This window comes from Erinaceus europaeus, chromosome 9 (assembly GCF_950295315.1).
Source record: "Erinaceus europaeus chromosome 9, mEriEur2.1, whole genome shotgun sequence".
NCBI lineage: Eukaryota > Metazoa > Chordata > Mammalia > Eulipotyphla > Erinaceidae > Erinaceus > Erinaceus europaeus.
The window spans coordinates 80,579,832-80,606,486 of NC_080170.1; the positions used below are offsets into that span (position 1 = coordinate 80,579,832).

The following is a 26,655-nucleotide window of genomic DNA, read 5'->3' on the forward strand; positions in this document are numbered from 1 at the left end:
TCACATGTATCCTAATGGGCAAAATATATACCTGAAAGCAAAAATACACAATAGTCTGTAGTAAGTCAGTATAAAGTTCAAAAACGATAGTGTCTACTTAAACTTAGATACCCTCCTCACCTACCCTCTACTACAGTTCTCTCACTCACTCCAAAGCTAACCTCATCAAAGCAAGGACTGCAAAAGCTGAATAAGGGCAACAGACTGGCATACTTTAATAATGACTCTTTCATCATTATCAGACCACCTCATCTGCCCTATTCAGGGAGCCCTGAGATTCCCAAACAGACATGATGGGCCTAGACCTCAAATAAATCCCTCTTACCACTGTTACCGGTCATCTCTAGCAGGAACAACACAATAGACCCCTTTTTGGGTCCCCATAGGACCTTGCCCTCAACTTGGATCAACAATGGTAGAGAATGTTCCATCCTCTGAAGGGAGGATGGACAACATACTCTATGCTATACCTGAGGAAGATGAGTCCTGATATTGGGCCATCTTGGAACGTTCCTACTTTCGACCACAGAATGTGAGCTCAGATCTGCAGGGATGCAGAGGTCACATAGTCTCCCAAGCTGAATATGGTCCCCGGATCAGATCAGGTTGATGGGGTTTACAGTCAACAATATTTATACACCTTTCCCATATTTGGGAACTATTCTTTTCCCTGATCCAGCTTTCTGGTCCTTCTGCCAACCATGATACCACCTCCCCAGACAATAATTAGGATCCACCTGCATATCAGATTTCAAGTTCAGGCAAAAAAAAAAAAAAAAAAAAAAAACACAAGTATAGCCACAGGCCCTTTGGAATATAACTAAAATATGACTACTAGCTAGCCACAAAACAGAGGGGTCCCCAACTCTTCATCTGTACCATTCCAGCCTTTAGGTCCATGATTGTTCAACAATTTGTTTGGCTTTGTATGTTAACTGTCTTTTCAACCACCAGGTTCCAGATGCTAGCATGATGCCCACCAGACTTCCCTGGACAGACAACCCCACCAATGTGTCCTGAAGAGCTCAGCTGGAGAGCCTTTCCTGGAGAGCCCTTTCCCACTAGGGAAAGAGAAAGGCAGGCTGGGAATATGGATCGACCTGTCAATGCCCATGTTCAGTGGGGAAGCAATTACAGAAGCCAGAACTTCCACCTTCTGCATCCCACAATGACCTTGGGTCCATACTCCCAAAGGGTTAAAGAATAGGAAAGCTATCGGGAGAGAGGATGGGATATAGAGTTCTGGTGGTGGGAATTGTACAAAGCTGTACCCCTCTTATCCTATGGTTTAGTCAATGTTTCCTTTTTATAAATTTAAAAAAATTAAAAAATTAACATAAGTGTCACTAATTTCTGATGGAATACCAATAAGGATGTATCTAATATATATTCAATGTCAAACAAGGTTCTTTTTAATTCATATAGTAAATATAGTACAGGCACATTTTCAATATTGATACATTTGAGCTGCTTCTTGAATGATCATCATACTCTCTGTTGACTAAACCTCTATATTGATAATCATAATCTCTAAAAAATGCCTTTTGTTCTATAAACATGAACAGTTTAAGTAAAGAGGGAGTAAGACAATTGGAATATATGGAACTTCATACAAACACAAATACTTTGAACTTCAATATGACAGATACAGTGTGCTATAAAGAAATATTATAGATATTATAAACTCTGGTAAAATATATCTGTATGGTATGATACATGAATGGGTGAATAGAGGAGATATTGAGGGCATGAAGCCTTTAATGACTTTTTATTATTTATTTATTGAACAAAGACAAAAAGAAATCAAGAGGGAAGGGGGATGTAGGAAAAGAGAGACAGAGAAACAACTGTAGTACTGCTTTACCTATTAAAAGTTTCTATTATTGTGTCTATTAAAGTTTCCCCCCTGCAGTTGGGGACAAGGGATTTGAACCTGGGTTTTTATGCATAGCCACATGTACACTCAACTGGGTATGCTATTTCCTGGCCCCTTATTTACTTTTTTAAGTATAGAAAACTTGTGTACACAGAGATTCTAAATAGCCTCTGTACAAGTTTCTAAATGTTTAATAAAAACAAAAGAATCATGATAAATAGGAATAGGAAAGACAGTCATAATGCATCTTCTCTCTTTAGTAATAATATAATGGGTTGAAAATTAAAAGGATATTTCTGGTAATAAGACATAAAAATCATCTGTAATGATTGTGTGAGAGTAAATTAAAGTTATTCAGTTTATAAAATGGCTTAACTTACGTGTGTACCATGTGTCCCCCTAGTATTGGCAAAGCTCCCAAGGACTTGATCACATGGCCAAATACATACACCAATGAGAGGTAGATGACTGTCCTGTTGAAAGGGTTAAATTAATTAGTATACAGACAGAATTCAGAGACAAGTAAGGCAGTCTCCGGAATTACACTGTTCTAGGTATCATGAAAAATTAAGGGAGAGGTATAGGTGAAAAGTAACTTGAGAAAGACAAATAGAAAAAAATAATGTTGAATAGGGGAGTCGGGCAGTAGCACAGCCAGTTAAGCGCACATGGCTCAAAGCACAAGGACCCGTGTAAGGGTCCCAGTTTGAGCCCCCGGCTCCCCACCTGCAGGGGAGTTGCTTCACAAGCAGTGAAGCAGGTCTGCAGGTGTCTTTCTCTCCCCCTCTCTGTCTTCCCCTCCTCTCTCCATTTCTCTCTGTCCTATCCAACAACAATGACATCAACAACGATAATAACTACAACAGGATGACAGAGGACCTAGTGGAGATTGTATTGTTATATGGAAAACTGAAAAAATGTTATGCATTTACAAACTATTGTATTTACTGTCAAATGTAAAACATTAGTTCCCCAATAAAGAAATTTAAAAAATAACTACAACAATAAATAAATATTTTTAAAAATTAAAAAAATAATAATGGTGAATAATAGACTAGCAAAGAAGAGAGTAAATCCTTATTCTCTAGTGTTAAAGGCAATGAATATTTTCTCCATGTTCTCATACCTATTTTTCCTTTATTCTCACTCACCTGACACATACACGGAGCATCTATGTGCTTATTCAGATATCAAGACCAAGACATATTTTTTGTTCTTGTTTTCTTTTATTTCTTGTCTTTTTTTTTTTTTTTTTTTTGCCTTCAGGGTTATCACTGGGGCTCAGTGCTGGCACTACAAATCCACTGCTCCTGGCACTCATTTTTACCATTTTATTGGATATGACAGAGAGAAATTGAGAGGGGAGAAGATAGGGAAAGAGAGAAAGATAGATACCTAGAGACCTGCTTCACTGCTTGTGAAGTGATCTCCCTGCAGGTGGGGAGCCAGGGTCTTGAATCTGTATCTTTGCATGGGTCCTTGCACTTAGTACTATGTGCTTTTAACCAGGTGCACCACTACCCAGCCCCTCAAGACACATTTGTAGTGAGTAATGAAGTTTTAAATTAGGAGAACCAGAAGAACAGGATACTATGACCTGAGATATTTTTCTCAAGGAAAGCCTAAATTGGCTCTAAAAACTACCAAGTATAAAACAGAATTATAAGTAAGGAGGTAGAGGAAATAGCTAACACAAAGAACTTTCTCTCTACCTGAACACTGACATATTCAGAGAGGTTCAGTCTGGTCATTTGGGCATACAGGTTAATTGAAATATTATAACAGTTTCCTCATGGACAAGTTATCAAGGAAGAAAAAAGACTTAACTGTGGAAATGTACCCCTCTTATCCTATGGTCTTGTCAGTGTTTCCATTTTATAAATAAAAACTAAAAAAAAAAAAAAAAAGACAGAATAAATCAAGTACAACAATGGTAGAGTAAGGATTTAACTTAGTGATGGGAGTCATATGCAAACTCCTATCACAGAAAGTTAAACTGTACCCATGTGACAAGTGTCTTGTAATTTTTTTTCCAATTAAACAATTTTGAAAATGAACGAACTGTCCATGATAAAGACCTTGTAAGTGGTAGTATTTTTCTGTTGTATAATTTTTCAAGAAATCTAAATGGTAAATAGGAAGTAGAAGAGTGAAAAATTATAGTAAGAAGATATGTAAGGACATACGCACTGAAATATGATACACAGTCCTTATATGTTTTACCATGTTCATATTCTCTTTACATGTAGTTAGAATGCTGGTACTAGAAGAAACTATAGAAACACTTTGGGGAGCGGAGCCAAAATGTCAGTTTGGAAGAAAGCTGCTGGCATGAGCTCCCACAACAACTGCTGGAAAGGAAAGGGATAGTGGCCTTCAGCAGGACTGTGAATAAGGGTGACAACAAGGAGGTGACTCTAGCACAATCTGGGTTAGAAAACAAAGAAAAAAGAAAGGAATTTTTTTTATTACTTCCGAAGCACCCCTCTCCCCTCCCCCTATAACCAGACCCCAAGGCCTGGAGAGTTGTACTAGCAGGCTCCCCTCTGAGCTTTTCTCTTTATCAAGATTCCTGGCTCACCAGGGGTGTCATTCCAACACTTTTCCTTTCTGATAGCCAATCAGGAACCACGCAAACTGCAGACTGACTGTTAGGGTTTTCTGTTGTTTTTTTTTTACTCTGTTCTATTTTATTATTACTATTATATATACGAGTGTCCCTCCCCCCCCCTTTCAGGTTGACCAAAATTAATTCTTAGTGTATTTTCCATTGCTATATGACTTGGTGTCCTATCCAGTGGAGAGGAACTTGTTACACTCTACCTACCTCCTCTATCCACTCTCCCCCTTCTCCCTCCTCCTAGCTAATTAAAAAAAAAAAAAGGTGTATCTCACCAAAGTAAAAGACTCTGGGGTGGGTGGGGGGAGAATACAGGTCCAAGAAGGATGACAGAGGACCTAGTGGGGGTTGTATTGTCATATGGGAAACTAGGGAATGCTATGCAAATATAAACTATTGTATTTACTGTTGAATGTGAAACATTAATTCCCCAATAAAGAAATTAAAAAAAAACAAAACTTTTTCCTATCACTGCTCTTTTTTCTTTTTTCTTTTTTTTTTTTTTCTTGTTCTTGTCTTCCATTCTTCCTTCCTCTTTCTTCTGCTGTCTGAATTCACTGAGACTCATTTGTGAATTATTTCTTGGGGAAGAAATCTGACTGAGAGTGGACTTTCTTTGTGTGTGTCTCTTCTCTACTTCCCTTTCTCCTCTTGCTACCCCTAGAATTCACAGTGGACAGTAGATTTGCATAATTGTCTATTCTTGCTATCCCTTTTTTGCTGTCTCACACAGAATGACCCATCACAGAATGGGAGAAGATCTTCACATGCCATACATCAGACAAGAGACTAATCACCAAAATATACAAATAGCTCAGCAAACTTAGCACCAAAAAAGTAAATGACCCCATCCACAAATGGGAAGAGGATATGAATAAAACATTCACTACAGAGGAGATCCAAAAAGCTAACAAACATATGAAAAACTGCTCCAGGTCACTGATTGTCAGAGAAATGCAAATAAAGAGAACACTGAGATACCACCTCACTCCTGTGAGAATGGAATACATCAAAAAGGACAGCAGCAAAATGATGAAGAGGCTATGGGGACAGAGGAACCCTTCTGTACTGCTGGTGGGAATGTAAATTGGTACAGCCTCTCTGGAGAGGAGTCTGGAAAACTCTCTCAAGGCTAGACATGGACGTTCTATATGACCCAGTAATTCCTCTCCTGGGGATATACCCCAAGGACTCCATAATACCCAATCAAAAAGATATTTGTACACCTATGTTCATAGTAGCACAATCCATAATAGCTAAAACCTGGAAGCAACCCAGGTGCTCAACAACAGATGAGTGGCTGAGAAAGCTGTGGTATATATACACAATGGAATACTATGCAGCTATTAAGAACAATGAACCCACCTTCTCTGACCCATCTTGGATTGAGCTAGAAGAAATTATGTTAAGTCAGCTAAGTCAGTGGTTGGCTCTGTGGCTTAGTTGGCTAAAGTGCCTTCCTCGTAAATAAGAAATTATGTTAAGTCAGCTAAGTCAGAAAGACAGATGAGTATGGGATGATCCCACTCATCAACAGAAGTTGAGAAAGAATAACAGAAAGGGAAACTCAAAGTAGGATCTGACTAAATTTGTAGTAGGGCACCAAAGTAAAAACCTTGGGTGTAGGATGAGGGTGGATGTTCAGGTTTATGGGGAGAGGTGGGCAAGGAAGGGCTTGGGATACAGTCTTTTGGTGGTAGGAATGGTGTTTATGTACACTCCTATTAATTTGTAGTCATATAAATCACTCTTTAGGTAATATGAAGGAGAAAAACTGATTGAATGTCTCAAACTTTTTAAAGCACAGACTGAGTCTTTTTAATACATAGGCAGTCTTTGATATGTTGACTCTCTTAAAAGCTTAGTCCAGGGAAAACAAAAGCCACCAGTGGCATAGCTATATGCAAATAATGACAAAGGATATAAAATATGGTGAGGGTGAGTATGATACATCAAATTCTAACAAAGGGACTTTTCAAAGTTACCCAATTGCCAAACAATGTGATTATTGCAATAACTATCTATTGTCTTTTTAAACCCCAAGATAGCAGGAATCTTTCGCTTCCTCTATAGAGCCTATGTTTCTCCCAATCCTGGAACCTCTGGGGTGGGGCTCACTTCCCTGCATGCTTCTCTCAAGTCAGGCCAAATGATATTGCATCCAACTATTCCAACCTAATCAGTGCGACAAGTAGCATCTCAGCATGCTTCACCTCAGACTGCATACAGAGATGTCAGGCATGGGGAATGACAATGCTTTACCCTCATCACTTGGGTGAGACATTTCCTTTTATGGTATTCTCAAATTCCATTCCAGGAGGTTCACTTTCTAACAAAAACCCAAAACCTAGATATAGACCAGGTCCCATAAGACAGAGCATATGTTCACATGTATCCATAAATTAGGGCAAAATATATACCTGAAAGGAAAAATACACAATAGTCTGCAGTGAGTCAGTATCAAGTTCATAATGAAATAGTGTCCACTTAAATTTAGATATCCTCCTCACCTACTTTCTAATACAGTTCTCTCACTCACTCCAAAGCTAACCTTAGCAAAGCAAGGACTGCAAAAGCTGAATAAGGGCAAGAGACTGGCATACTTTAACAATGACTCTTTAGTCACTATCAGGTCACCCCAACAGCTAGGACCCTATTTGGGGAGTCCTGTGATTCCCACAGACTTGCTGGGCCTAGAACTCAAATAAACCCCTCTCTCCATTGTTACCAGTCATTTCTATCAGGAACAACAAAATAGACCCCTTTGTGGACCCCCATATGACCTTGCCCTCAACCTGGATCAGCAGTGGTAGAGAATGTTCCATCCTCCGAGGATGGACAACATATTCTATGCTTCACCTGAGGAAGATGGGTCGATACTGGGACAGCATGGAATCTCCCTACTCATGACCACAGAATGTGAGCTCAGATCTAGAGGGATGTAGAGGTCACACAGGCTCCTAAACTAATTATGGGCCCCAGATCATATCAAACAGATGGGATATATAGTCAACAATATTTATACACCTTTCCCATATTACTCTCTTCCCTGATCCAGCTTTCTGGTCCTTTTCCCAGCCATGACATCATCTACCCAGAGAATAATTAGGATATACCTGCATATCATATTTCAGGTTCAAGCAAAAAAAAAAAATCTATTAGTAGAGCTACAGGCCCTTTGAAATATAACTAAAATATGCCTACTAGCTATCTACAAAATGGAGGACCCCCCAACACTTCATCTGCACTATTCCAGCCTTTAGGTCCATGATTGCTCAACAATTTGTTTGGCTTTGTATGTTAACTCTCTTTTCAGCCACCAGGTTCCAGATGCTAGCAGGATGTGACCAAATTTCCCTGGACAGACAATCCCACCAATGTGCCTTGGAGCTCCACTTCGCCAGAGCCCTTCCCCACTAGGGAAAGAGAGAGACAGGCTGGGAGTATGGATCAACTAGTCAATACCCATGTTCATCAGGGAAGCTATTACAGAAGCCAGACCTTCAACTTTCTGCATCCCACAATGATCTTAGGTCCATACTCACAGAGGGTTAAAGAGTAGGAAAGCTATCAGTGGAGGGGTTGATATACAGAGGTCTGGTGGTGGGAATTTTGCAAAGCTATACTTCTCTTATCCTATGGTTTTGTCAATGTTTCCTTTTTATAAATAAAAAATTAATTAGAAAAAACAGTAGAGAGAAACACCAAAAGAAAGACAGAATTCAAAGATCAAAGCAGTGAGCTTAAAAATGGAGTAGAAGAAACCATCCATGAAAACCAATAAAAAGGAAATAAAGTAAATTAATATAAGAGAATTAAAGGAAACTCAAGAGGAACAACAATCATATAGGAATGTCATTACTATGCTATCTCCCTATCTCTATCTGAATGAAAAAAATAGCCTAAAAAGATTAAACTACACATGCCTGATTGCTCGACTCCAGAAAAAGAAGAGAGAGACCCAAAAGTCACAAAAGAAAAAGAAAAACATCATCTACAAGGGAACACCTATAGACTACAAACTAATTTTTTTTTTTTTTTTGGTGAATTCATGCCATATCTTTATTCTAACAACTCCAAACTATTTATTTCATTTGTGATCCTTAGATTATTAGGGAGATTTTGCAGATGAAGAATCTTAGATAAAGCAAAATGGAGTAAATTTTCCAGTTGATGTTTAAGCAGTCATTATGGAGGAAGATTTCAATTGCAGATGAGAGTGCAAACAGACTAAAGGGAATTAAAAATTGGTATTCATGTGAAAATATCAGAGGCAGCAAGACAGAAAGAGAAAGTGAAAGAAACCACAACACCAAAGTTTCCTTCAATGCTATGGGGACTGTACTAAAAATCTGGACCTCATATGTGGCAAACTATCCAAGGTCTAATGACAACCAATTTATAAATCATTATTTCTCTAATAAAATGATTTTTTAAAGAGAGATTAATCAGTACTTTATGTGGCCTAACATAGCAATTACCTGTAAGAATCACCATTTTAGAAAACACTTGTCAGCAAATTAACTCTGTCATTTATACATATTTTTTATTTCATAGAAAATTCTCTCCACTTGCTCCCAGAAATCAATCTTTTAGCATATGAAGACGATATTTCAAGGTACAGTTAGTACTATATTTGTAGCTGAGAATAGTACCTTAAACTAGTTGATGCAAATAAAATGTCAGTTGCATATGGAATGCATTTGTAAATTCAACTATCCAAACATTTTCAGAAATTAAGGAGTAATTATTTCTTAGAATAATCATCTCCATAAAGTCTCATATTTTCATTTTAGAATATATTTAGGAACAATAGAGAATACTTTCAGGAATAATGGCTCTGCTTTCTTCTAACAATGATCACATTTCTATCAGCTCTTTTCTTAACTAAAATTCTAAATGCCAAAAAGAATATTCTATTGCCGGGCTAGCATGAGGGTGTTTCTTCCTGGGCACATGCTCTCTGGGTTGAAGAGAACTCGACTGGAGCCAACCTGGGCTGCTGCTTACTCAGCAACGTGGGAGAGAGACCAGGAGCTCATGGCAGAGTGGGAATGCAATGTGTCTTTATTGATTAGAGACAACACTTTTATATATTTTGAACCAGAAGTGGCAAGTCAGAAAAGGAAATGGCTAGGAAAGGGGATGGAGAAAAGGAAAGAGCATGAAGATAGAAAGGTACCATAGCAACTATTGTGAAGGTTTTAATTTAATTAACTGTTGTGGTGGGATTAATTAATACTCTGCAGGCAGGGTGGGTCTCAGGCAAAACAATGATTATGTAAATAGACCATAGTGTCAGCAATGGAGGATGGGGGGGGGGCTGGCTTAAGGCCTGACATTCTACCTAGTAGGTTTGAAAAAGTGACAAAGAACTGTTCAGACAAAGAACAGTTAGGGGATGGGAATCAGGCGGTAGCACAGCATGTTGAGCACATGTTTGCCCCTACCAAAAAAAAAAAAAAGATTAAATAAAAAAAACTTACATAAAAAGAAAATACTAAGTGGCCTTGCTTATATGGGATAAAGAAAATTGCAATGAGAAATTCAAATGAGACAAACTCTTAGACTATAAAACTGAGGTCACCACCAATGTGTCCTGGAGCTCAGCTTCCCCAGAGACCCATCCTACTAGGGAAAGAGAGAGGCAGACTGGGAGTATGGACTGACCAGTCAACGCCCATGTTCAGCGAGGAAGCAATTACAGAAGCCAGACCTTCTACCTTCTGCAACCCTCAATGACCCTGGGTCCATGCTCCCAGAGGGATAGAGAATGGGAAAGCTATCGGGGGAGGGGGTGGGATATGGAGATTGGGCGGTGGGAATTGTGTGGAGTTGTACCCCTCCTACCCTATGGTTTTGTTAATTAATCCTTTCTTAAATTAAAAAAAAAAAAAAAAAGAAAAAGAAAGAAAAAGAAAACTGAGGTCAATAAAAGTGAGGGAAGTGTCTTGTAAAGATGTTCAAAATATTTTAAATGTATTTCTTGGATATATATATATATATATATATATATATATATATATATATATAGAGAGAGAGAGAGAGAGAGAGAGAGAGAGAGAGAGAGGGAGAGAGAGAGAGAGAGAGAGAAAGATCCAAAACACCAATCTGGTATATACAGTGCCAGAAAATTGAAGTAAAGATTTCAAACTTGCAAGTCCTGCATTCTACTACTTTGCCACCTCCCAGATCAAAATGTTTTAAAAGATTATGAAAATTGTACTTAAAAAGATATGTGGCCTTGCAAATTGACATTACCTAATAAATAAATATCTTTTTTAATCTAGGGGAGACTACAAGTAAACTAGAAAAGAACATCACCTGAAAACACAACTAGGATTAATTTGAGAACCCACCAAGTCACGGGTGAATGCAAACACATGTGGCTCCTGGACAGAGAGGAGACTAAGGAGAGGTTCCTGGAGCTAAAAGTCTGAATCTACTCAGGAGCAACTGGTAACAGCCTGGCAGTTTTGCCAGTTGAAGTGCCACCTCGGTTTGATTTTTAACAACAAATAGACTGCTGAAGGCTTGAGCCTTAAGGCTCAAGTCACTGATTATCAGATAAATGCACATAAAGACAACAATAAGAACTCTCACAAGGCTAGAAGTGGACCTACCCTATGAATCTGCAATTCCTCTCCTGGGCATATATCCTAAGGAACCAAACATACCCATCCAAAAAGACATGTGTATACCTATGTTCATAGCAGCACAATTTGTTATAGCCAAAACCTTGGAAGCAACCCAGGTTTCCAACGACAGAATGGAATACTACTCAGCTACTAAAAATGGTGATTTCACCTTCTTTACCCCATCTTGGATGGAGCTTGAAGAAATCATGTTAAATGAGATAAGTCAGAAACAGAAGGATGAATATGGGATGATCTCACTCATAGATAGATTTTGAAAAACAAGGTCAGAGGGGCCAGGCTGTGGCACACCTGGTTAAACATACACATACAACGTGCAAGGACATGGTTTCAAGCCCCTGCAGGGGCAAACCTTCATGTGTAGAGAAGCAGGCTGCAGGTGTCTCCCTCTCTCCCTCTCAATTTTTCTCTGTCTCTACCCAATAATAAATAATTAATTATTTAAAGAAAAAAGATTCAGAAGGGGAAACACTAAAAAGAACATGGACTGGAGTTGGTGTATTTCACCAAAGTAAAAGACTCTGGGGTTGGGTGGAGGATTCTGGTGCTGGAACAAGGGCAGAGGTGGACCAAGTGGGGGCTGAATTGTTATGTGGAAAACTGGGAAATGTTATGCATGTACAAACTATTATATTTTAATGTCAAATGTAAACCATTAATTCCCCAATAAAGAAATTAAAATAAGTAAATAAATAAAAGCAAACTACAGAAAGAAACTAACCAGAGAAACAAATGGTAAAGGGCTGAAAAGAACTCATAAGAAAATAAAAACGGAGTTGGGAATGTTCCAGCTGGAGAAACCAGAGAGGTGATATATTTTCATATATCAAATGAAATAACTGTTTACAAAGCTATATACATTACTGTATGTATCTCTAAAATTATATATTTGTGATTGATACTATATCACCCCTGAAATCAGAATAAAAATCGATATTAAACTACTGAAAGGAAGATTAAAATTAAATCCAGGAAAAATAATGGCTGAAAAGAATATAGAATAACTGGAAGTGCGAGTGAGGCAGGACGCAAGCAGCCCAGCTGCCCACCAGCCTGGTGACCCTCAAGAATCAGTGCTTCATGTATGCTAAAGTAGGGAGCAGTCCTGCAGCTTCTGGCATTCTTTTGTCTGGCAGAAGTTGAGAAACAAAGATCAGAAGAGAAAACACAAGCAGAACTTCAGCTGAAATTGGTGTATTGCACCAAAGTAAAAACTCTGGGGTGTGGGGGTGGGGGAATACTGGTCCAAGAAGGATGACCTAGTGGGGGTTGTATTGTTATATGGAAAACTGAGAAATGTTATGCATGTACAAACTATTGTATTTACCATTGAATATAAAACATTAATTTCCCAATAAAGAAAAAAAAAGAATATAGAATAACTTTTCTGGGCTTTCTGTCTTAGATTTTTATTTGTCATGGATGATACAAGCATGTTCTTACTTGAAAACAAAAACCTAAAAGTGATAACCTCTGCACAAATTATCTGTGAAACTTCTGGGAATGTGATACCCTCCCTCCCACCCAACTTCCTTACTTGAATTTTCCCAGCCATGAGTCAGCAATGGCTGCTCCTAGGACAGGAGTGAAATAACACAGACTACTGAAGGCATGGTATACGGATGTGGAGGTGTCTTCATTCCAGTGTAGGAAATACAGGAAATACAGTGTCAGCACAGCTGAAGTGAAAAAGGAAGGCAAAACATGGTTAAAATTGCTTAATGAAAGAGAAGTATGTTTAGTTTCTGGTCTTTGAAGGTAAGCTTGACCTTTAATACTCCTATTAGAGATGTTGAAAAAGAGAGGAAAATCAGTATCACAGGCAACTTGTAAGGGGATCAAAAAAAAATCTTAAACTTTATTATCATCTCACTCCCCCCAAAAATGGAGGGACTGGGAGTTAATTTCTCAAATCATCCCCATCTTGATTGTTATCCTCTTCTTTTATAGTCTCTTTCAAGTACAAGTAGGACTCCACATTTTCAGTCAGTCATATGCTAATAGCTCAACCTTAAGTGGTTCTTTTCAATGCAGGAAATGCAGAAAGGATTAAACTAGAGCTTCTTTCTTAACTAAAGGAGGCAAAACAAAGTTCTTTTCTTAAAGACAAGTATTTAAAGGTCAAATTATAACTTTTTTAAAACTCTAATAAATATAACAAGACATCTTAACAAAAGTAGCAAGTGTAAAATATCTTAAAAATAACAGGTGGAAACTAGAGAATTTGTTTTTTTACAAGAGTAGTTGCTAATTAAAATTTGTTAAGAATCATTCATCTCTTCTTGCTCAGTTACAATATAATTGAGATGTGATCACCAGGAAGCAGAGGCAGGAATCAGAGGAGTTGTGGAAGAGAATGGGGCCATGTTCAGCTTAGAAACACTCTTCCCTGCAGTCTATGTGTACTCGTGGCACCATCATGACTAATTTTTTTTTCCTACATTACTGCTCAGTACTTGGATGTTGGAGACTCAGATTCCGACTAAAGTTGTATTTATTTATTTATTGTATTATCTTTATTTATTGGACAGAGACAGCCAGAAACGGAGACAGAAGGGGGAGATAGAGAGGGAGAGAGACAGAGACACCTGCAGCACTGCTTCACTATTTGAAAGCTTTCCTCCTGCAGTTGGGGACTGGGGGGCTTGAACCTGCATTCTTGTGCATTATAACATGTGCACTCAACCAGTTGCACCACTACCCAGCCCCCCAACTAAAGTTGATGTTTCTGGCATTACCATTATGCTATCTCCTCAGCACTAGACCAATGACAAAGACAATGTCAAGCTTCCCATGTTTCTTCCACATAAATTCTCACAGATTTTTTTTTTGTCTATGTGAGTCTATGTGAGTGACTAGGTAAAATCCCATGAGGCATTTATTGGAAATCCTCACCAAAGGAAACATGTAAATGGATCCAAAAAATGTAGGTAAGGAAAATAACAGTTTACAAAGAAGTCAGTTTGCTACAAACATGGGGTTAGAGTGAGTAGAGGAGAGTAGAAATCTGGGACAAAATAATTACCTTTCATGCCATAATAGGAAAAGCGTTCACAAAATTCATTCACCACAATGAAGGCAATGCTCAGTGGATAATTGGAACCACAGATTTTCTGTGAAACAAAAGAGGCAACATTCAAGGATGAGCTGTTAATCCCTACATATTTATTTATTTTAAAATAAATGTGCTTTTAAATATATATTTATTTAATATCTATTTATTTATTCTCTTTGTTGCCCTTGTTTTAGTGTTGTAGTTATTATTGTTGTTATTGATGTCATCATTGTTGGGTAGGACAGAGAGAAATGGAGAGAGGAGGGGAAGACAGAGAGGGGGAGAGAAAGATAGATACCCTCAGACCTGCTTCACCGCTTGTGAAGCGACTCCCCTACAGGTAGGAAGCCAGGTGCTCGGAACAGGGATCATTACCCATTGATCATTACTCATTGTGCTTTGTGACACCTGCGCTTAACCTGTTGTGCTACTACCCAACTCCATATTTATTTATTTTTAATTAGAGTCCAGAAGCACTGCTCAGCTTTAATTTATAGTGGTGCTGAGGACTAAGTCTAGAACCTCAAAGCCTTAGGCATGAAAATCTTTTGAATAACTTTTGTGCTGCTTCCCTAGCACTGTGATTCCTTATTTAAATAACTTACTTGCTCCATGACAGAGAAATTTGTGTATTTTAAATTTTCATGCTGGGTAACATGACGCAATGACTTATACGCTTCATGAGATAACTACTATCACATTAAAGAACTTATGTACTAACAGGAGTATTGAAGCTATTCTGAATATTACTTTGTTCCTTATTCATTTAACATAAAACTGCTCAAAACTTCTATGGCTCCAGACACTTGGATCTGTTTATCTTCCATTAATGACTTGCCCCAGCTATTAGTCTAAGACTGAGCAGGATAACGATGCCATTTTTATTTTCCCCTCAGAACCAAGAGTTTGCCAATGCAGCATTTGATGTCTAAGCAGTTACATTCACGAGTCAGTATCCTGATTGGATCTACTATGTGAATTAACCTTTCTTGTCCCCTACATGTCTTATGTTCTTTTCTGGAACAAGTCCTGGCAAAATGATGACTTCTCATGCAGACACTGCAGAAGCCAGACCAGAGCCCATTACTGATTAATAAATTGACCTTTTTCTAAAAAAAAAAAAAAAAAAATGTTTGTTTGTTTTGCTTTTGTCACAAGGGTTATTGCTAAGGATCCACACTTGCATGATTCTACCACAGTGGATTCTTTTTCTTTTTCTTTAAATAGAGAGAGAGACAGAAATGTAGAGAGAGACACCACAGTACTACTCCACTGCTTATGAAGCTTCCCCCATGCAACTACTTCTGTGTGATGGCTAGGGGCTCAAGCCGAGGCCCTTGTACATGGTAAAGTATGTGGTCTACTGTGTGAGACTCTGTACAGTTTTAAAAACCTGAGGCAGAGAATTAAAATCTTGTAAAATTAAAAATTCACTATTGGGAGTCAGGCGGTAGCGCAGCGGGTTAAGCGCACGTGGCACAAAGCACAAGGACCAGTGTAAGAATCCTGGTTCGAGCCCCCAGCGCCCCACCTGCAGGGGAGTCGCTTCACAAACTTCATGCGGGTCTGCAGGTGTCTATCTTTCTCTCCTCTTCTCTGTCTTCCCCTCCTCTCTCCATTTTTCTCTGTCCTATCCAACAACAATGACATCAATAACAACAACAATAATAACTACAACAACAATGAAAAACAACAAGGGCAATAAAAGGGAAAATAAATAAATAAAAATTCACTATTATGAAAAGTAATACGTAACATTTTTATGTTTATCCTATTGGGAATTAAAAGAAAAATAATATTTATTTCATGTACTATACTTGTCAAAACATAAGGGATATGATATTTTATTTCAAATCCTTACTCAGTAGAATAAAATAACAAGAAGCAGTGGAGACATCTGTTCTTGGAACATTCAGAGCTTATCATGAGACTCATATTGCTTTATATGTCACAAAAAATTGCAGAAATTTGCAAAATTTCCTTGTTTGTTAAGAAACATAACTATCTAAATAGTTATGGGGCTGGATAGTGGTGCACGAGGTTGAGTGCACATATTACAATACTTAAGGACCTGGGTTCAAACCCCTTGTCCCCACCTGCAGGGGAAAAGGTTGTTGAATGGTAAAGCAACACTGCAGGTGTCTCTCTGTCTTTCTCCCTCTCTCTCTCTTCCCCTCCCTTCTTGATTTCAGTCTCTATCAAATAAAAAAATAATAACTAAATAAAATGTCTTAGTTATAAATTAATCCATTCATTCTTTTACCCATGTAGCTAGACATAAACAGCTCTTATAAATACTAATATATACTACTATAATAACTTTCTTAAAAGACAATAAACATCTTACCTTCCCACTCATAGCACTCACAGTCTGAGATTCTACAATCTGGATTCTTGTTAGCATACTGTCTACTATGTTAACTATTCTGGTCATGCCAGTATACCTGTTATTATGCTTCAGCTTGGTTATTCCCAAGAAATGAGCAACAAATAGTTTGGCACATAGTAAATATTAAATACTATTACTATGTCTTCTCCACTTACAGAACTTTGGTAAAAGATAGAATTTAGAAATGCTTTAGCAAGTCTATAATCACATCTTTGTTTCTCTATCCTCTCACTGTGAGCTGTGATAGAAGCAAGATCAGCTTTAAAAATTCTCTTAGTATCAGCATAAAACTCTATACACAGAATTGTACAGAGCTGAGGTCTGATATTGGTAAATAAAGAACAATTACACACAGTTTTCCAGACAGAGTGCTTGCCAAATTCCCTGGGTATTGCTTTTATATCTGCCCTGAGAGAAACTCCAAGTATACAATGAAATACAACAGTCTTGGATCTCAACCCAAGAACTCCAGTTACCTTTTTCTGCTGCTTCCTCTTCTAAGTAAAGAAAACTTCAATTTAGACTTGACTTTCAGGTTTATTCTAGTTCCAAGACAGTGTGTTTTTTAAATACTCTTTTTATACTCTTAAAACAATCTAGTCTGAAACTCCCAGAGGCCAAGGAAGAGAACCAGAAGATCAAGACTTCCTGACAGAGGCAGAACTGAATCTGGAGACTCACCGGAGGTGGCTTCTTTGGAGGGCTGGGAGGTTGAGGTGGTACCTCTTCAGTGGAGACAGGTGAAAAAAGAGTTTCTTTGGACTCATTTTTCTGGAAGGGATTCATTTCTGGCTCCTTGTTCTCTCTCTCCTCCAGCATTTGGCTTTGGTAGGCAGTTGGGACAGCAGCCAGTTTGCTGTGAAAAGGGGGACTGGGAGGGGAAGAGAGGGTGGCTTCAGCAACTAGGCTTAACCCTGTGGGTGTCTTAGTTTAGCAGTTGCCTGGCCCAGGGCAAAACAGAAAGCTATAGGCAAAGATAGGGTTGGGTTTCAGGAAGAATGATTACGTATAAGGTAAAGCATGAAAAAAGAAAACAACATATCACATTATAGGACAAGATAATAGTGGAGAATTGCAAATGAGCACAGAATAGTTAAGTACAATGTGGTAGGCAAAGATTAAAAGTTTGATTTCATATTGGTAGTTACTACTGGTTATGAGGTTGTGAGCAAAATAGGTGAAAGAGGTCTAAAGATACAAAACTCCAGTTCTAAAATCAAAAAGTCATGGGGATATAATATACAGAAATAATAAATTTTACTGCATATTTAAAAATTGCTAAGAGAGTAGACTTTAAAGGTTCTCATTACAAAAAAAAATTGAAACTACCTATGGTGACAGATGTTAACTATACTTAACTGTGCTAAGGGTCTGGTGGCAGCTACCTGGTTGAGAATACATATAACTATACTTACAGAGGTGATTAACATTTCATTGGCCACCTAAAGTCAATATAATGGTATATGTAATTTTATTTATTTATTTACTTTATTTATTTTTACTGGATAGAGACAGAATTTGAGAGGGGGGAGATAGGGAAAGAAACAGAGAGACACCTGTAGCTCTACTTCAGCAGGGGCTTTGAACCCGGGTCCTAGCACACTGTAGTATATGTGTTTAACCAGGTGCACCACCACCTTCCCCATAATATAATATAATATAATATAATATAATATAATATAATATAATATAATATAATATAATATAATATGTCAACTGATTTCAAGATAAAATAGTCACCACTTATGTAATGCCTATTATGGGCAAAGTACATCATATACATGTATGTATACACCTGTATGGATTACATCTAAATTAACTCTCTCTATAAATATTCTTCTATATTCTTTTTTACAGAAGCTAATGTCTTGATGGCTTGATGGTGGTGCTGGGGATTGAACCTGGGACTTTGGAGCCTTAGGCATGAGAGTCTTTTGCATAACCATTATGTTGTCTCCTCAGCCCAAGATGTTAATCTTCAACAAAATAAAAAGCTTTTTTTTTTTTTTTGCTTAGAACTAGAACACCTGAATATTATTCCTGACTTTCTTTATATATAATTTTTCTTCTTCTTTTTTTTTTTTTTTTTGTGCCAGAGCACTACTCAGCTCCGGTTTATGGGTTTATGGTGTTGTGGGGGATTGAATTTGGGACTTTGGAGCCTCAGACTTGAGAGTCTCTTTGCATAACCATTATGCTATCTACCCCTGCCCACTATATAACTTTTCTATATAACTTTCTAGAACTAGAAAATTTCTATAAGCAATTAAAGAGGTGAGGAAGAGAATGATGATGAAGAGAAAGAGGTTGATGATGTGCGTTTGGGAATCATTCTCCTTTGCTAAACTGATTCCCTGTGGGGTTTTAGTTTAGTTTTGTTTTCTTTCTATTTGATAGAACAGAGAGAAATTGAAAGGGGTGGAGGAGACAGTAAGGGAGAGAGATAGATAAACACCTGCAGACTTACTTCACTGCTCATGAAGTGGATGGATCCCCTGCAGGTGGGGAGCCAAAGCTCGAACCCGGTCTCAAACTCGGTTCCTTGCACTTGGTAATATGTGTGCTTAACCAGGACGTAAACTACCAGCCAGACCCTGATTCCCTGAGTTTTTATGTTTTACTTCAAGATGAATCCATCATTTTATTAATAACATCTACTATGGGTAGAAATTTGAATTAGTTACTTTGTAGATATTATGACAAACATTATTTCCCTTAATTTCAGTGGGTGCACTTTCAAATGACCCCAGAATATATGTAGTTTTTACTAGGAGAGAAGCCAAAACAGGCATGATGATAATACATGCTTTTTATAGAGTATCATTTCTGTTAAACAGAGGTTTTTATGGATAATGATGATGATAATGATGATGTGGTACCATTCTAATTGTCAGTCAAAAGAAAAAGAAAAAAAATGACAAAATAGCTGTAAGAAAAATGAGGGCCAAGTAACAAGGAGCTCAGGAAACAAAAGAATTATTTTACCTAATAATATGAGACAAAACCCATAACTCCATTCCTCACACTGTTTTTATATTACCTATTTGAGTAATTCATTGACAAATAAGGTCAATATAAACTATGTGCTTCCCTTCCTAAACTCTACCTTAGACTTTGACCATGTCTTGTTACATTGTTACATTTGTCACTCCCCCCACCCCCACCAGCCTTTACCCGAAGAAAAATACAGCTTCATTTCTGACGGTGGCATTAATAATTAAACTTTATTTCAGAAAGTATTATCCTCAGTTTATTTAATGACTCTGGATGCAAAATAAACGACCAGTTAGAAGTTCCTAGTCAAGTTAACTAGTAGGCTCCACTGTGCTGGCCTTGCACCTTTATAACAGTATTTGATCTGACAGAGCTCACAGAACAGCGCCTGCATGCAATGCACCCACTTGTTCATTTGTGCTTACAGGTAACAAACTTTAGAGTATTGGGTGTCTGATACACATTTGTTGAAATTCTTTTTTTAAAAAGTTTTTAATTCTGATGAAGTTTAGTTTGTAACTTTCCCCCTTTTAAGAACTTATTTTCATAATACAGAAGAACAGAGAAAGAATAAAGTACTGCTCAGCTTGGACATAAAGTGGTGTCAGGGGTTGAGCCTAGGACTACGGTGACCTAAGGTATACAAGCCTGTTGTTTCTGCGACTGCTACTGCACAATCTCCCAAGCTCAGAAATTCTCCTCTTGACTATGGGATATGTTAGCTTTCATAGACTCTAATAATATCACAAGTGAAATAACTCTTAATACTAAATCTTATTCTGTGAGAAATATTGATAGTTTTCCTGAAAAGAATCTCATAGCATAATACACACTCTCTCTGTAAAGGTAAAGTCTCTCACTAAGCAAAAATAAAGCCTTGCTTCTCCCTGCAGTGCACAGCAGTCCCATTAAGTGAAGGCTTACCTAAGTCTCTGGTTCCTTTGGCTCTTCCAATGTGAAAGAAAACAAGCAAACACAAAAGATGAGACAACCAGCACCCTCAGTTTGTGAGTGATTCTGTGACAGATTCTATCCTGACAAGGGACTGAAAAAATTTTTTCAGAACTCAGCCCCCAGGAATCTTGACTATAATGGAGAAGAGGAGAACTTGCAACAACCTGTACACAGCATATGGCAGACCAAATTCACACCTGCAGCACCGAAGCGGAGATTTTGCAGTTCTGTAAAACCAAGCCAAGGGCACACTCCAGAGGCCTTGGTGGAATGCAGATATTCCTGATTTGGATCCTCCAATGAGTTTCTCTGGACTTAGGGACATAAAACCTGGATTGTCTGTGCCCAAACACATTCCATTATGAACATTAATGAGTCTTTTACTCACAGGGAAGAATAACTCCTAGCTTTCCTTGACCTAAAGGTCTGGGGATAATAACTGGCCTAGCAACTACTGCACATACTGCTCAGAGACAGGGGATTAGTGTAGAGCCATTCCTCCCTTTTATGGGAAATTTTAAGTATCTATAACTACAACTGCACCTCTTCCCTCCCAGGCAGTAGGGCTAAGTCACAATCTCATTAGTAGCACCTGACCTGAAGAGCTGGTGATAAAAAAGTTATGTGTCTCAGCTGTGCTTGAGCTGTATGAGAGGACAAACAGTGCCAACAGTTTCTTGGCCAGGGAACTTATGCTGCAGGTCAGTGTCAATTGAGACAAATTTTACCTGTAATGACAGACTAGCGTACTGCTCAGCTCTGACCTGTGCTGGAGATTGAACCTGGAGACTTGGAGCCTGAAGCACACTAACACTGTGCTCTACCAAGTTGAGCTATTTCCCTACCCCAGCTTTACCTGTTTTAGAGCTATTTCTCCTGTTGTACCTGAACAGGGAATCTAGATTTTTTTCATTTTCCTTTTGCAGAGTCAGGACCTTGTGCATGCATGTATTCTGGGATGGCTTTTCATTCAGATAGAAATGCAAAAAAAGAGGGAGAGATAGAACAGTAACAGAGCTTAGCAGGTAATGCTGGGACTCAGTTTTGGACCAACATGTGGTAAGGCAAGCACCATACCCAGTGAAAGACATTCCAGTCCATGAGCAGGGATCTAATTTATATTTTTTATTGCTAAACATAGCCCTCAGCCTGTCCAACCAAGAACCTTACAGAAAATTGTGTAGCTCATTCTATAGACCAATATGAGCCAGGTGAGGGCCTGCTGCCTGGTGTTGAAGACAGCCAAATACTGTCATACAAAAATGGAAATTTTTTTTTTTTCCTCCTCCAGGGTTATTGCTGGGCTCGGTGCCTGCACCATGAATCCACCGCTCCTGGAGGCCATTTTTTCCCCCTTTTGTTGCCCTTGTTGTAGCTTCGTTGTGGTTATTATTATTGCCCTTGACGCAATTCGTTGTTGGATAGGACAGAGAGAAATGGAGAGAGGAGGGGAAGACAGAGAAGGGGAGAGAAAGATAGACACCTGCAGACCTGCTTCACCGCCTGTGAAGCGACTCCCCTGCAGGTGGGGAGCCGGGGGCTCGAACCAGGATCATTACGCCGGTCCCTGCGCTTTGCGCCACATGCGCTTAACCCACTGTGCCACCGCCCGACCCCCAAAAATGGAAAATATTTAATTGCAATTTCTCTGGGGCTTGGTGCCTATATGACAAATTCACTACTCCTAGTGGCCATTATCCACTTAAAAAAAAATAGAGACACTGAAAGTTGAGAGAAAAGGGGGAGATAGAGAGGTTGAAAGAGATACCTGTAGCCCTCTTTTACCACTTATGAAGCTTCCACCCTGCAGGTGGGGGCTGGGGAGCTTGAATCAGTTCCTTGCATATGGTAAGTGTATGCTATACCAGGTGTGCCACCACCCAGGCCCCAAGAGCACATGCTTTAACATATATAAGGCCCCAGATATGAACCCTAGCACCATATAGCAGCAGTATAGATGGAGACTTACATGGGTAGTAGAATGATGGTGTGGTTTCTATTTCCTTTCTCTCTAGAATGAATAATTTTAAAACAGCCCAAAAAGGTTACTCGGTGGTACTGCACAGCAAAACAATGGAGCATGCACGAGGCCCCAGCATGTCAAAGAAAAATTTATGACATAGATATATAATGAAATGTTATTCAGTCATAACAAAAATATGGAAATCTTATTTGTGCCAATACAGATAATTTATTACATTATGCTTAGTAAAATAAGTCAATCCAAGATAGATAAAAATAGTATAATGTCATTACACATGGAACCTAAAAATATTCCAAAGTCATAGAAAAAGATAATCAGGCTTGTGGTTATCAGAGGTAGAGAATAGGATGCTAGGGGAAGCAGAGTTCTGAAATTGGAGGAAGGTATTCAAAAGGTACAAACTTCTAACTCTAAGATAAATACTAAGGATACAATATACAACATGGTAACTGGCTAACAGAGCTATAGTATACACAGAAAGGTTGTTAAGAGAGTAGTAACTAAGAGTTATCACAAGAGATTTTCTTCTTTTTTCATTGTGTCTGTGAGGTGGATTCAGTTGAATATATTGTGGTTATCATTTCACAATATATGTACATCAATATATCATCCTCCATACATTGATGCATGTCAAATATTTTTGAGTAAAGCTGGAAAATTAATATATTTTTCTCAACCTTATAAATTTTATTCTTAGTATACAAAAATCAAGTCTTGTGAATTTTATTTATAGTTGAATGTTTCTTCAGTCATCACTGTCACTTCCTGAGTCACTCAGCTCCAAATCGTTCCCTTAAAAAAAAAGATATATATACATATATATATTTATATATAGACCCAAACTATAGCAATTATTTTATATATTAAAAACAAGTTTTGTGCAAAATATAAACTAAAGATGATCCTGTTTAGTCAATATTATCTTTAATAATCAGATTTCTATCCTGTAGTTTAGTTACATCATTAACTCCAATAACATATTTCCTACAAAGATAAAACTATTAATCTTTAAAAAAATTTTTTTTATTTATTTATTTTCCCTTTTCTTGCCCTTGTTTTTTTATTGTTGTTGTAGTTATTGTTCTTCTTGTTATTGATGTTGTCGTTGTTAGATAGGACAGAGAGAAATGGAGAGAGGAGAGGTAGACAGAGAGGGGGAGAGAAAGACACCTGCAGACCTGCTTCACTGCCTGTAAAGCTACCCCCCTCCCCACAGGTGGGGAGCCAGGGGCTCAAACCGGGATCCTTAACCTAGTGCTTACGTTTCGTGCCATACGCGCTTAACCTGCTGCACTACCACTCGACTCCCAAAACTATTAGTCTTTAATATAGTTTTAGTATCACTTGGCATCAACTGGGTTGTGGGGAAAGTCATGATACATTTTTGCATAGAAAAATATGTCTTGATTTTTCTGACAGACCAATATTTATACGAGTGTTCTCATCACTCTTCTTTTTCTACCATTGACTTAATTACATCAGTAAATCAGATAAAATGTGGTCTAGAAGATCATACTATGTCATTTTTTAAAAAAATATTTTATTTATTAATGAGAGGGATAGGAGAGGGAGGAAGAACCAGACATCTCTCTGGTGCATGTGCTACCGGGGATTGAACTCAGGACCTCATGCTTGAGAGACCAATGTTTTATCCACTGTACCACCTCCTGGGCCACATACTATGTCATTCTGAAGAACAAAATGTTATATATATATTACTTAAACTGTATTAAAAATTATTTAGTGGCATTGGGTTGTCAGAAAGGTCATTATGTTTTTTCTAATGCTCTTCTATGCGAAAATGTGTCATGATTTTCCCAACAATCCCAACTATGTTAAAAGTAACTCAACACTGATTGCTTTTAAAGTTTATTCATGTGCCCATAGTCACTGAACTTATATTCCAGTGGAGGAGACGTACACAAACACACAATGCTAATTACATATTAGCACTATGAAAAATATATATGGGGGGCCGGGTGGTGGTGCACCTGGTTGAGCACACGTTGCAATTGCAATGACCCAGGTTCAAGCCCCCAGCCCCCACCTGCAGGGGGAAAGCTTTGCAAATGCTAAAGCTTGGCAGGTGTCTCTCTGTATCTCTCCCTCTGTATCTCCCTGGACCCTCTTGATTTCTGACTGTCTCTATCTAATATATATATACACATAATACACACAAACACACACACACACACACACACACACACACACACGAAGAATAGTGGAGGATGTCTTCCTTTTAGACAAGGAAGCTGGCAAGGTCATTTTTTGGAGATGGAATCTGAGCAGAGATCTGTGATAGCTATGGAAGTACTGCAGTAAAGGGAACTGAGTAGGCCTGGGGAACAACAGATACAAATGTCTAAAGGCAGAAGTGTGCTTAGCATGTTTTCTGATTCTAAGACGCCCAATGTCACTAGAGTGGAACAAATGAAAGACAGAATGATAGAAAATGAGGTCAAAAAGACACTTAGGCAATGATAGTGTTGATGTAATAGTGATAACTTTGGATGTTGTTTGAAATTAATGAAATTCACTAGGAGATTTTAAGCATTCAAATGAGAATAGACTTAATGGTGTTGATAAAAGATGAAATCGGGAGCAGTTATGATGCTAAGTGCTGTTTTTCACAGATGAAATAATATTAGATTTGACTCAGGTAATATTAATTGGTTATATTTATAATTGACTTTGAAAATAAGAGGTTACAGAATTTTCAAAAACATTAGATTTAGTGCTTGAAAGAAAGAGAAGCATGAAGAATGACTGAAAAATTTCTGATTTAAACAGACAGATAAATGGTATGACTTAAGGAGATGAGAAATGTCAAAGACAAGTTTGTGGGAGTAAAAAACAAACATGCTAATTTCTGAAATTATATATTTGAGACACCCACCAAAAATTAAAATCTACATATTATCAAAAGTTGTATACACAAGTATAGAGTTCAAGGTAGAGGATGGAATTGGAAATAAAATATATTTTTTTAGATATTTCTTATTTTTATTTTTTTCTTTACTGGGAGATTAATGTTTTAAATTCAACTGTAAATACAATGGTTTATACATGCATAACATTCATCAGTTTTCCACATAACAATACAACCCCCATAAGATCCTCTGTCACCCTTTCTCAGGACCTGTACTTTCCCCCATAGATATTTCTTCTTATGTGACTTCCCATTACCTAAAGTTTAATATATCTTTTTAAAAAATATTTATTTTCCCTTTTGTTGTCCTTGCTGTTTAACATTGTTGTGGTTGTTGTCATTGTTGTTGGATAGGACAGAGAGAAATGGAGAGAGGAGGGGAAGACAGAGAGGGGAAGAGAAAGACACCTGCAGGCCTGTTTCACCGCTTGTGAAGCAATCCCTGCAGGTGGGGAGCCGGAGGCTCGAACCGGTATCCTTGTGCTGGTCCTTGCGCTTTGCACCATGTGCGCTTAACCAGCTGAGCCACCACCCTGCTCCCAAGTTTAATATATCTTATACTGATTTCATCATTTTGTAAAACCTTCCACTTTATTTTTTTATTTTTATTTCTTTATTATTGGATAGGGACAGAGAGAAACTGAGAGGAGAGGGGGAGATAGAGAAGGAGAGAGTCAGAGAGACACCTGCAGCCCTGCTTCACCACTCGTGAAGCTTTCTTCCTGCAGGTGGGAACCAGGGGCTTGAACCTGAGTCCTTGCACACTCTAATGTGTGTGCTTAACCAGGGCCCCCACTTGCTTTTCTTGCCATCATTTTTTTTTTTAAATCAGGAAAGAAACTTTAGTCTCCTATACTTGTCTCCTTTCCCGATTCTATTTAATATTGTGGAAATAAAATATTTTTGAGTTACAGAGTTAAAGTCATTTGAGTAGTAATTATAAGTTAAAATTTGGTGGGGGGCAGGCAGTGGTGCACCTGGTTGAGTGCACATGTTACAATGTGCAAGAACCAGGGTTCAAGCTCCCCATCCCTACCTACAGAAGGAAAGATTTGTGAGTGGTGAAGCAGTGCTACAGGTGTCTCTCTCCCTATCTCCCCTACCCTCTCAATTTATGGATGTCTCTACCCAATAAAGATAAAAAAAAAAATTATACTTCTAAGTACTCCACAGTCCAGAAAATGTGACATACTTTGAA

The 26,655-nt window shown here is 38.1% G+C and overlaps 2 protein-coding genes across 9 annotated transcripts in view; both read right to left on the reverse strand.

The window, feature by feature from the left end:
• SLC15A2 (solute carrier family 15 member 2) overlaps nt 1-17,467 on the reverse strand; it is a 56,270-nt gene extending 38,803 nt beyond the window's left edge. For 5 of the 6 annotated variants that reach the window (XM_060198283.1, XM_060198285.1, XM_016194044.2 and 2 more), the window contains exons 1-4: nt 17,278-17,467; nt 14,178-14,265; nt 12,690-12,831; nt 2,257-2,349 (exon numbers count right to left, since the gene is read on the reverse strand). In XM_060198283.1, coding sequence (XP_060054266.1) covers nt 2,257-2,349; nt 12,690-12,831; nt 14,178-14,265; nt 17,278-17,415 — 461 coding nt within the window. In that variant the 5' untranslated portion in view covers nt 17,416-17,467. The remainder of the gene's footprint in view (nt 1-2,256; nt 2,350-12,689; nt 12,832-14,177; nt 14,266-17,277) is intronic. The other variant, XM_016194043.2, reaches the window with a different exon arrangement.
• Nucleotides 17,468-22,712: 5,245 nt separating this feature from the next.
• The window catches only part of EAF2 (ELL associated factor 2), a 114,088-nt gene continuing 110,145 nt past the window's right edge, over nt 22,713-26,655 (reverse strand). For all 3 annotated transcript variants that reach the window (XM_060198298.1, XM_007536529.3, XM_060198299.1), the window contains one exon: nt 22,713-23,320. In XM_060198298.1, the coding sequence (XP_060054281.1) occupies nt 23,274-23,320 (47 nt within the window). In that variant the 3' untranslated portion in view covers nt 22,713-23,273. The remainder of the gene's footprint in view (nt 23,321-26,655) is intronic.